This window comes from Tachysurus vachellii, chromosome 3 (assembly GCF_030014155.1).
Source record: "Tachysurus vachellii isolate PV-2020 chromosome 3, HZAU_Pvac_v1, whole genome shotgun sequence".
Lineage (NCBI taxonomy): Eukaryota > Metazoa > Chordata > Actinopteri > Siluriformes > Bagridae > Tachysurus > Tachysurus vachellii.
In genome coordinates, this window is record NC_083462.1 from 30138225 (window position 1) to 30151541 (window position 13317).

General features: G+C 37.9%; 1 protein-coding gene across 3 annotated transcripts in view; it reads right to left on the minus strand.

The window, feature by feature from the left end:
* Nucleotides 1–9958, minus strand: part of suco (SUN domain containing ossification factor) — a 38159-nt gene extending 28201 nt beyond the window's left edge. For all 3 annotated transcript variants that reach the window (XM_060866686.1, XM_060866685.1, XM_060866684.1), the window contains exon 1: nt 9706–9958. In XM_060866686.1, coding sequence (XP_060722669.1) covers nt 9706–9758 — 53 coding nt within the window. In that variant the 5' untranslated portion in view covers nt 9759–9958. The remainder of the gene's footprint in view (nt 1–9705) is intronic.
* Between the last annotated feature and the right edge of the window lie 3359 nt (nt 9959–13317).

A 13317-nucleotide genomic window follows, 5' to 3' on the forward strand; every position in this document is an offset into this window, starting at 1 on the left:
GTGCACAACTTGCTACCTACGAGTGTTCTGGCTAAAAATCCTGAACCTCTATAGCAACTGTGATGGGACCAAAAAACAAAACCTTGCTCTTGATACTCAGATTTGTGTGTAGAGCTGGTCAGCTTGATCATCACTTAATTATTTTCACTTATTAATAATTATTAATAATTATTAATTATTTAAAGGCGAACCAGCTGAACAAAGTCTTGCGTATCTCGAAGACGTGACAGGAACGCAAGTGTTTATCGGTACATTCAGGCTGGCATATTCAGAGTTCTTTACTGTTTGGCTATTGGATAAAGCCATAAACAAAGGAAAGACATTTTTGTTGTTGTTTCACCTCCTATTCACTAAAAATATTATTAGCAGCATACATGAATAAAATGTTAAACATCTCTTAAAGGTAAATGAGGTGTGAATCTGTGAGAAGATTCCACATGAAGACTGACGTAGTGAACGTGTGCGACGCTCTTCGTCCAACGGAAAAGTTAAATAAAAGCCAGGTGTTGACGTATACTTGTTTCCGGCTGTCCGTTTGTTATTGGCTCATTCGGATGTTACTAACAGGTGTCAACGTGGCCTGGGAGTTTATTTATATATCACAGAAGCCTCCTTTACAGCTTAGTGACGAAAAGAGTGAGCAAATATGCCAGCAGAAGCTAATGATTAAGTACAAGACATGCCTGAGCATGGCGATGTAAAATACTGCTAAATTTGGTCTTGGTGCTGTAGAGAGATATTTTAATCGTTATTCCCAGAAGAGGCCTTGATTTAATCCTTATAGGTCAGTCATACATGTGAACAAAGAAGAATTAAGAATAAGAATTAAGAATTAGCGAGCCTTTACAATATCCTCCCATGGACACACATTTGAAACTTCTTTAGTATTTCTTCAAACTACTTTTATATACCACACGAGGGAAAGACTGGAAGATGCTCCAGTGGGCATTGTGAGCCTTTTAGATATAAAAAATAAAGTATCTCAGCTGTATATTACTGTTGCTTTAACTGCACTGTATTGTTAGTGTGTGTGACAGACCTGAAGCTGTGCTGGAGTGTGTACTGAGACACGTGGCTGGGAGACAAACAGAGGAACACACAGGCAAAGTGACGCAACAAATCTCATGTTGGAAAGTAGGCCAGGGCTTTTGAGCCAGAGGAAAATGAAAACGTACCCATGCGGTCAAGTTGATAGAGAGTCTGGTGAAGCAAACAACTGGACTATTTCATGCCCATTCTACAAAATCCTTCGTCTTTCACTCTCTGGCACACAGCAGTGTCACATCTACAGTCTACAGTGTTGGCAGGATGTCAGAGTGTGTACAAGCTCATCGATGGACAATTCTCATAGATAAAATCATTGTCTTTAACTGTAGCATGTGTTGTAGCTTTGCATTCACACAGCTCCAGGTTCCCCAGGCCAATCTTTTTTTGAAAGATTGTTTTCTCCTGTTCTCCTAGGTGACTTGGACCAACTGCTCTTAGATGTGAAGTAGTATGTCAGTGCGTGTGCATAGTGCTCATCCAGGGAGTATTCCCATCTCATGCCAGGCAGGTTTCCAGATCCACTGCAAACCTGACCAGTACAAAGCGGTTACTGAAGATGAATGAAAGCATAATTAGAGCATTACTCTGAATTTGGGTGTCAATGTGGTTTTTACAGACTCATAAGTCGAGTCTGTCTCCACTAAGGTTCAAAGGTCTGCAGGGCAACACACAACTACTTCAGACCCCAATCTCAAAGGGAAGAGTCAGTTAAAGAGTGAGTGAAAGGAGAAATCAGAGAGCACGATGAACATGGTTGAGTTGAATCGATCTTCTGACTCAGCATGCTCGACTGCAAAAGTCGTCTGTCTTTAAGCCGAGACGGTGGAATAACACGGCCTTGAGCTCATCGGTCCTATGGGTTTCCATGCCAACCACTATTCTGAAGTGCTATCAGAAAGCAAGGCAGGAATTCAGCTGTTGCCATTGGATACACAAGCAGCCCGGTCTATAAAAAGGACAATGGGGGTTATTTACAAGCTGTGGTGTTTCTACTAGAAGTGCCTCAACAGAAAAGCTGTCGCTCTGTCCATCCAGAGATCACAAGTTTAAAACCAGGCGACACCAAAATATCTCTCTCTGTCTCTCTCTATCAGTTAAACAAGCCAATCAAAGGCATCTGTGAACTCATGTATATGGAAGATGGTGGAAAGGATGCATCTAGCTGGCTTCATGTGTATCAGTGGAAGCATTTGATGAAGTGGTTACTGGGATAATAATTGAGATACTGGGATAATAATTAAACGAGCCAATTTCATAATAGCTTGATCTGTAATGTGATCACCAAACAGAGCTTTATCACTGCCACAGCTTGCCACATCTTGCTGCGTAGTTTCTCTCCTTCCTACTCCACTCCATAACAAAGCGGTGCTGTTTTGCACTTTTGCTACGTGGGCCTCAGTTTCATCGCTCTGCATGCAACACCAGGAGTCTAGCATGCTTACACAAAGACTCACAGCTCAGTTTTAGCAGGATTACGCAAACAACTTGCAGAGCCATGTCAGTATGAATTAGTTTCAAATGTCATGCAATTTGTTTGAATACATGTGACTCCCCATGTTTATAGTATCGAATGAAAGAGAGCTCTGAACAGAGAGGGAGTTTTATATGCTGTGTCAATGAGACCGTAATTTGCTTTAGCATTAATAACTGGACAGACTGGAATCCAGCAGGCGCTATGCTGAGACATCGTTAACACTCAGGAAGAAATTTTAAAGACAACCTTAAGTTAAAAGCGGTCCATGTTTATTTACGTTGCAAGATTAATAACGTCCTGACGGTGTTGCGTCGTATCTTACAAGAATCAGAAATTAATGACTTGTTTGTCCTTCTTTCTCTTCCACTACCTTGCAACATCTTTGGTTCGTCTCTAAACGTCTGTGATTTTTGAACAATCCCTCTAATCTATACAATCACAATCCTTCCTTAGATCACCTTTATTACTCTTTAATAGGCTTCTAAGAGCACGTGCAATATGTTATCATCCCATCCCGTCCACCAACTATATAACCATGACATGTTAATCAGTTAAAGTCAGAGATCACATTTGTTTCTTCATACCGATGTTTAATATGAATATTAACTGAAGCTCTTGACCTGGATCTGAATTGTGCTGTTGCTGCCACCTGATTGGCTGATTAGATTAAATAACTGCATGAATGTGCAGGAGTTCATCATATTGTTCACGATGAGTGCACATAAACAAATTCACAGCACCTCAGACTGTGACATCATTTCCTACAATAACATCTAGTCATCTAAAAAAAAAAAAAAAATCTGAAACTGAAATTAAACCTCTTTGCTTTCTACCGTATTCTACTTCAAGCAACTGAGCAGGTGGAAAACAGCATTGGCTGTAGGATCCGATAAGCACTGGTGTCTATGTGCACCAGTGGTAAACTATTCAAAACAAGCAACAAGCAAAAAGTAAAGATAAACAAGAGGAGAAAAAAGAGAAGTAGAGACAACTTAGGACCTGGTGGCAGTAAAACCATCATATCCTGTGCGTCCACACAAACACATTGATGAGTGTGAAGAGAAACTGAGTGGAGTGTGTGAAGTGTGCATGTGCACTGAGATGCGAGTGCTAGAACAGGAAACAGTTTATAAAAACATCCCTCTCAGGTGCAATCAATCAAGAAGACGCTGCAGAGTGAAGAGCTCACTAACCTTAGACGCCACTCGTCCACTATTTCATATTCACCATGTCATCACTGTATACACAGGAATGAGCTGAACACTGAAATCAAGTATCCATGGCAGAATACTCAGTGCTCAGGTTAAACGTAATCAGTAACGTGTGCAGCTCCACCACTTACAAAGGGCCACTTATTCAGATTACTTTTGGAGCATGCAGTTTAACAGCACATTTCAACAGCACAGTAATCTTTGTCTTATTGCACGTCAATGTTAAAAAGTGTGTCTGACCCATTAACCATGTCGGTCCATGTCAAGTTCAGCTAATGTTGAAGGTTCCGAGTAAACGACGGACAAATCACTCCGTTAGTGAACAGCTCAAAGCAAAGCAGCGCCGTTTTTAAAAACAAAAACAAAAAAAAACAGAATTTTATAAAGTAAGTGTAATCTGATTATAAATTAGATCTGATTTAATCCATGAAACAGGCTGAACAGTTACTTTATTGGATTGTGAGTATGTAATGCTGTAACTTGTATCCTGTTACAACAGAACCCTGATTCTACGTCAATAAACAGGGCCGACCCTTGAAAAGTTAGGGAATGCAGCAGGTAATACAGGCTTTTTAACAACCTTCAGGAGAAGCTCTCAGAGCGGAGAGACTAACCCTCGAGACGCCATGTATACTTCTGCTAACACAAAATAAAAGGCCTTTTGGTGCAACCTGCAGAGCCTCGTTACTTAATGTTCACAAATCTGATCACTCACTTGCTGCTCACTGGTGAAATTGAAAGCGTATGTCACGTTTTTAAAAATTCCTCGTGGACCTTTGTTAAACTTCTATTTTCCACATTTTCAGTCAAACTGCATTTCTATCTAATAAACAAACAAAATGAATTATAAGGAATTATAAAAGTGACTACAAGTAAACTTTTGCCCAAATCTACTCAAACCCTTGGATGTTTACCTTTAATTTTTATTTTGCTGAAAAGTTGCTGAGTTTTGCTCTTTGCTGCTGCTGTATTTTTGACTCTCACCGGTCAGAACGTGTTCATTTTCTGGCTGTAACATAATTGTAATGTAGCTGTAAAGAATTTTAATATGGGTTCAAATGTATGCGTTTTCCCGTTCATCTCTATGCTCTATGTAAAAGTCTTGGTAGGATTTTCTTTCAGCTTAAAGGCAAAAAGAAGAAAAAATACAGCCATGGTATAGACATAGTATATTACAGACCTACACTGTATGATGAGTCATTTCTTCCCCATCACTTTTGTGTCATATTTATGACAAGGCTGGTAAAGACATCAGAGATATCAGGCAAGATGGGTACAAAACTTAACCTCCAATCAGGAAAAGAGAAAACGAAGATAAAAAAAGCGCCCTCTTAGGATGGTCTACTCAACCCCGAGTTCAGCAAGTGATTACTAATCAACGTGGGGGCTCACAGGATCAGCAGAAGCCCTTGTTACGATATATACTATATACTATATTATATATATATACATAGACATATACATACATACACACACAATAAAGTTCTTGCTAAAAAAAAAAATAAATAAATAAAAAACGACCAACACTGAGGCGTGCATTGTTATGTAGCTGGAACGTAGGCTGGAAATGACATCGCTTCGAGTTCCCACTTCTGAGGCAAGACAAACTTTTATCCCCAGCAAGTTTTTTTTTCTGACAATTTTTACTTGACGTCTGATTTAACAAGGCCATCATGGGGAAGAGGGCTGAAGGAAGAACAGAGCAGAAAAGCACATGCTCCACACATGACGCATGTGATTTAATGGAGGTCTGAAGTAAACACGCACAGTGTTAGTAAGAAACGTGTGATCCACTCCGAGCTCGCAGACAGAGAAAGTGGAGGCCTTCAGTCAGAGCGAGCAGAGATTTGTGCCAGAGCAGCACTATGCTCTGCTCATAACGGAATGCTTTGTGTTTGTGTTTCTGCCTGATTTGGCTTTTCGTTCTCGGTTCTCTCTGCGTTAGGACTGAAAGGAGGATCAGTGCTGTGTGCGCAGGCAACAATTAACTCTTACAGATATGACAGAAAGAGAAGTGCATGGAGAGATGAGTAGCTGTATGGAGCACCTGGGGTGTCAGCTTGTGTTGGAGAGAAGAGCGGTTGGGCTGTGAGGCCGCGCTGGCGATCACACACCAACAAAACAAAGCGTACCTTTGAGCAGACGTGAAGGCAGTTTGATTTCTACCATTTAATCCAACCGTCTTCTGATCGCTCCTAAAACAAGGCTCATGTGAGGTTTGAATCTTTGGAGAATTCAATTCCGAGATGAATACTTGTACACACAAAATACACCAGTGGACTTCACTGCAATCCAACCAAAGTAGTGGCGTAGGAAGTTACAGAATTACAGTCTACAGCTCTCCTCAGTTAATCTTGTAACTCATTTCCAGCAGAATATAAAAACATTGTGATACAGCGTGCTTATCGTACTGAGTGTCTGAAGTGGCTTATCAACCGTGCTCATGCCACTGTTATACTCCTGAGCAGTGGCTCTGGCACGGACCAGACGAGGGACCCAGGAGGGTTAGTGGTGCTTCCTCATGCAGATTACCTCTGCGCCTCATACGTCAGTCTGGATGATAACTCTAGAGCAGTCTAGACCAACACATCATTTACAATTAATCATATTTCTCTTAGCAGTGAACATTTGATAACAACAAGACAGACTAGAATAACAGGAGTTAACAATTGATAGTCACAAAGCAGAAAGTCCTATACAAATAAAACTGAACTAAATTGTGGTGAGCCAGTTGCATCTTTTGAACAGATTTGAAGTAACACACTGAAAGGAAAGCTCATCCTTTCATATACAGATGCCTGTGACTTACACTAGAGAGGTATCATCAGGATTAGACCTTATAATCACGACCGTCACTCACAATTCTTTAAGACAATCGTTCCAAATTGAATAAATTGTACATTGTCTGAAGATCCCTACATGCCGGCACAGTTGCACTTACAAGAACAACTGTTTAGTAGCAAACTGTGACCATGTTTAGGTGTCAAGGCCACAGGGTGCCCTCTAAAAGTTACAAAGAAACCAGTGATGTTAACAGCGTTTTTGTTTTTAGCCACATGCTGCGTGCGTGATGCGTCACGACAGGTTTGGAGAATATGACGTGTGTAGATCTGACTCATCTATTCACTTCATGCACATTCAGTTGTTGTTTGGTTACTAATTGGAAATTTACAACTAAGGACCTATGGTTAAGCATCTGCTTGAAAGAAGAGTGTTCCTTCTCACTGCTTGTAGCTGCTTGAGTTGGCGTGCATCGAGTATGGAGTATGAAATGCCTGACTTCAAATGCCACTGTACCAACACTGGTATTAAAATAAGAAAAATTTGCTGAGAATAAGTGACCGTGCACTTCGACTTCCTCTAAAACTTTTTTGCCATGAAAGTGCTTGTATATTTTAAGCTTCCTATGCACTTTCATCTTCACCTTTTACTTCTTTCTCTTTCTTGAAGTGTCTTTCCTAAACAAGTGCTCAAAAATTTTTTATTTTTTTTTTTGCACCTCAAAAGACAAATGAGCAAGTGTGATGTGCAGCTCGCTCTACTTTACTCTGTATTTCTCTCTTTTAGTCACCAAGTGATGCCAAGATCTGCAATTAAGAATAGAGAAATTGTCACAGCTCCTAAAATTGAGCAGTGAGAAACAGTGTATCTGAAAGTGTCAGCTTATTTTAGACCAAAGGCAAATCCCCAAGCAAATTTCTGTTTCTGTACACACACACAAACACACACAAATTCCTTCCCAAGTAGAACCAGTACCGAGCTGCAGTTACACCAATATAAGGCATCTGTCAGTAGAAGTTTGTGGACGAATCATTCAGTACAATAATAAATTAACACACACACATACTAGTTTTCTGAATAAGCAGATTATAAACCTATAATCATAATCAGCCCTAACAAGAAGGGAAAGTGCACAGAGCTCTCTAAAAAGAACCTGTCTGTAAGACTATAACACTCTTGGGCAGTTTGCTCCGAATCATGAGCGACCTGCCGTTTTTACGTCTCATGCAGTAACAGCAGGACAAAGAAACACCAACAGACCAGAAGGAGCTCGTCCACTGCAGCTTAATACACACTCAAGGCTTTCTGCACAATTGCAAATAGTCCTAATTATAGCTTGCCTCAGTACTGAGGAACCGTTAGTTAGAGGAACAGAGGTTAGCTTTAACTGATTAACTGATAAAGGACTAAAAAATGAGTAGGTTGTTATTAATTACAGAAAAAATGAAAGACTGAGCTGGGTTTGAACTGATAGAGGGATCTGGATAAATAGCACAAAAATCAGAGATTTGATTCAAAGACATACATCTATATTATTACAGTTCTTGGCTGAAATAACTTGAAGGAAATTTTTAAATTATGCTAGATAGGGCTAGTTATGTGGGAGGATTTAACAGGAAGGTTCTCGTTCTAGAAGCTAAAACTTCTAATATAAAAAAAATTCTAAAAATAAAAATTAAAAAAAGTTATAAACAGAAATGAATACATGTCATAGGTGCAATTTTAAATCCCAAAAAAAGCTAAAATAACGTGAATAATTTATCTGATTTATCTGATCTGAAACCAAGTATCAAAATTTGGATATCAAACATACTGGAAAAGAATTTAACTTCTGCTTTAAACATAAAAAATTGTGACAATCTTTTATTTAGATAGGTTTGATTTTGTTATCTTAAAGAATCCTTTGTCATATGTATTTTACTCACAATGTAAGACATTTTTGTATCAAAGCACAACGATAATAATAACAACAACAACATCTTTATAGTGGATGGGAACGATCAGCTCAAATCTCAAAAAATGGCATCGCTCCGTCTCCGTTGCAAATATTTTGACAGAAATTGGGTGATAAAATGATTCAGTAAAGAAATAGATGCAAAACGCAAATCTGATAGCAGACATTTACATGATGTGGTTAATATTTAAATAGTTGGAATTGTCTGAGGAAAGAAATACGTCTGCGCTGCATCACAGGGGGCCGTGGTTTTGTGTGTTTATGTGTGTATACACACAATCATCACATTTAATATCTGATGTGTATTTTACAGACACTGCACACAGTGTTTTTACACACAGACTGCACTTTTACTAAAACTAAAGGTAACATCATAATGAAAAAAGGCATGGCATCAAATAATAACAGACAAAATTAACAGAATTACATGTAGTAAATGGTATGACGGTAAAAATTTATCTAATATGGTTAGTATTATTCTGATAATATAAGAATAATTGGACTATGCTGAGAAATAAACAAATATCACTACTCCTGAACGAAGTACGAATTGCCAAACATTACTTGAGCTGAGAAAAGGATTTCAGCTCTTTATCCCCGGTTAGATGAATCTAATAGTGATGTTAGAATAACAAAATGTCATTTTGTTTGTTTATTAGATAGAACTGCACATACAACAAATTTACTCAAATGTTCAGCAACTAACCAACCAAACTGTCGTCCGATGACTAAAATAATAAAATGTATCTGGGTCTGTTGTGTTGTTTGTGGTTTAATTCACCAACCTATACAGTGAAAAGAGGCTGGACATTGTTCTGTACATAACCTACCAAACCCTTCACTATCTATACCTGCTCTTACCCTATAGCTAGCTTTACATTAGCCAGAGCTCTAATACAAACTGTGGCGTCTCAACGCTCTACTTCGAGTTCTTTTCCACTTATTAGCGACTATACAGACGGATAGAACAACTATATATCCGTGTATATAAAATGTATGTATTTGTTCCACGTTATATATCTAAACAGTCTGCTAGCTACGTATGAAGCTTACAGGCTAACAAACGAAGCTAATAAACAGACATTTACACACAGACAGGTTAGCAATAGCATCTCATGGTGTCTCTGGTGTCGAAGTGGGATTGATATTTAAAAAAAAAAAAACAAAAAAAAAACTAACAATTAATAACAGCGATATTATTAAAAATATAAACAGCTAGCGTTCGTGCTAAAACTTACCAGCACAGGAGAGCTACAATGAGGCACAGCAACAACGCACACAGCCTCTTCATTATCTTCCCACAGGGACCAACATCCTCTCTTCTTTTTCACTCAGCCCAGTAGTAAGTTAATCTAAAAGTAATGTAAATAAAGATTAACTATAAATACAGTTACAGAGAGGGGGGTGTGTGTGTGTGTGTTTCTAGCCCCTATACAGTTCTACAGCCCTACAGCCGACCTTCTCTCGCTGTTGCTCTTCTGCTTCTAGTTCTCTTGCTGTTCCTAGGCCTCTGTGGCTCCTCCCCCTTCGATAGCGGTTAGCTCTAACGCACAAATCGGAATCGCGCACACTGTTGTATCCGCCCACACGGATAGATTTCAAGATGAGTTGGAAGCTGTATCACCAGCAGCGTCACCGTGTCGATAAGCACCTTTCAGGACATGTGACAGGGATTAACGTGTAATATTGAAACGTGTAGATACAGAAGGACATGGACAGAATCAGAGAATCAGAGAAAACTATATTCTAGGGTGTGAGCAGGCTCAAAATGACTGTGTGGTCCATATATTGTACACTAATCACACATACTGTACACTAATCATACATACTGTACACCTATCACACATACTGTACACTTATAACACATACTGTACATTAATCACATATACTGTACATTAATCACACATACTGTACACTTATCACATATATACTGTACACTTATCACACACATACTGTACACTAATCACACATACTGTACACTTATCACACATACTGTAGACTAATCACACATACTGTACACTTATCACACATACTGTAGACTAATCACACATACTTTACACTTATCACACACATACTGTACACTTATCACACATACTGTACACTTATCACACATACTGTAGACTAATCACACATACAGTACACGTATCCCACATATTGTACACTTATCACAAATACTGTACACTTATCTCACATATTGTACACTTATCCCACATACTGTACACTTATCACACACATACTGTACACTTATAACACATACTGTACATTAATCACATATACTGTACATTAATCACACATACTGTACACTTATCACATATATACTGTACACTTATCACAAATATACTGTACACTTATCACACACATACTGTACACTAATCACACATACTGTACACTTATCACACATACTGTAGACTAATCACACATACTGTAGACTAATCACACATACTGTACACTTATCACACATACTGTAGAATAATCACACATACTGTAGACTAATCACACATACTGTACACTTATCACACACATACTGTACACTAATCACACATACTGTACACTTATCACACATACTGTAGACTAATCACACATACAGTACACGTATCCCACATATTGTACACTTATCACAAATACTGTACACTTATCTCACATATTGTACACTTATCCCACATACTGTACACTTATCACACACATACTGTACACTTATCACACACATACTGTATACTTTTCACACATACTGTACACTTATCACACATACTGTACACTTATCACACATACTGTACACTTTTTACACACATACTGTACACTTATCACACATACTGTACACTAATCACACATATACTGTACACGTATCCCACATACTGTACACTTATCACACGTACTGTACACTTATAGCTTATAGTTGATTTCATTGTTTCATATACACCAGATTGTCAGAAAGTTGGGACCAGAGCACTAATTAAACACCTTGATCAAGGGTAGTATAGTGGTGGTGTTGTGACTGGAAACCACAACCTTCTGACCAGTAACAGAAACTTAAGCACTGTGTAACCACTATTATAATATATAACTTGACTTAGTCAAGTGACTAAGTGACTCTGTGACTTAGTAGCGTTCACCATCTCACCGTTTACCATCTCTCTCTCTCTCTCTTTCTCTTTCACACACACTCACATACACAAATGCAGCTTTTTAATTGCTGTTTAATTTACTGTTATTATTATTATTATTATTATTATTATTATTATTATTATCTGTTTTTCACGATTTTTATTATTACTGTTTTTCACGATACTTTACAATATCTTATATAACTGCTGCTATAATACTAATGTGTTCATTCCAGTATTTCTGTACATATAATATTGTTTGGACATACAGTATTTACACTGGCACTGTTTTTCTCTATTGTCTTTTGTGTATTGTCTTGTATATTTTGTTTGCACTGTCTTTTGTCCTGCACAGTCTTCTTGTCTTTTGTCCTGCACTGTCTTCTCTGTCTTGTTTGTCTTGTCCTGCACTGTTTGCACCAGGTTGCACAGATGCACTTTATGTGGCTAGGACTACTTACAACAATAATAATTTAATAATAATAATATTTAATAATAATAATAATAATAATAATACTGATCATAATATGACTTGTTTTGCATTGTTTGTACTAGGTTGCACACTATGCCTAAACTTAGCCTATAGTCCTTAGCTCTGTGTTGCCTTAAGTAGCTGTTTTGTTGTTTTTGTAGCACCATGGTCCTGGAGAAACGTTGTCTCATTTCACTGTGTACTGCAACAGCTATATATGGTTGAAATGACAATAAAAGCTTCTTGACTTGACTTGACCTGATGTAGCTGTTGCAGTACATAGTAAAACAACATTTCTCCAGGACCATTATTATTATTATCATCAGTATTATTATTATTATTATTATTATTATTATTATTATTATTATTATTAAACACATTGATATAAACCTATCGTTCACGTCACAGCTGGAACAACACACACCTTCCGACCAATAAGATTCGAGCAAGTCGTCGTTAATCATAGATACATACACTAGATGTTGCCTTGAATAGGGCAGTACATTGGAGCGAATGCGTCAACTGAGCCGCCATCTTGGTACAGGGGACCCCCTCCTCTTAATGCATTAGCGTCAATGTAGGCAAAGAAATAAAATCACCACAATTCGTCATGAATGCGATTTCTAGTTTTTTGGTTCGTTCCCAAGTCAGACATGTATTTATCATTAAGTCCAGAGAAAATTAAGATAATCTACTTTTTCACAATATAATGCATAGTGCTAGTAGGTGTAAGTTTATTACTTACATTCTTCCACTTGAGTAAACTTCAAATGAACAATCACTACTTACCTTATAGCCTACTGCATGTAACACTGCTACAATGGTGTGACTATACATGTTCATTTAAACATTTAAATTGTATTGGTTTATTAAATATGATACACAAAGCAATTTGCAGGTGGAAGCAAATCACAAATTTGAGAGGAACATAATGTGAAAGTTAGATAGTTGAGGTGCCAAAGACTGTTCAATTTTTTATTTACTCTTTTTCCGCAATACTTTTGAAAATAAGTACGTACTAAAGTCACATAAACCAAAAAAAAAAAAAAAACCCACAAAGTTTGACTTTGAGGCTGAACTGCCAACTTAACTGGTGACATCTTTCCAGGACTGTCAGCTGAATTAACCATTAAAAAAAGTGTTTAGTGCTGCAACTGCAACTCGTCTCTGTTTATCACTTGGGAATCTACAAACAGATTCAGATTCAGATTATTTTATTTAATAATATGTCAGCAATCAAAAGCTATTTTCATGGCAAAATTCAATAACAAAAACAC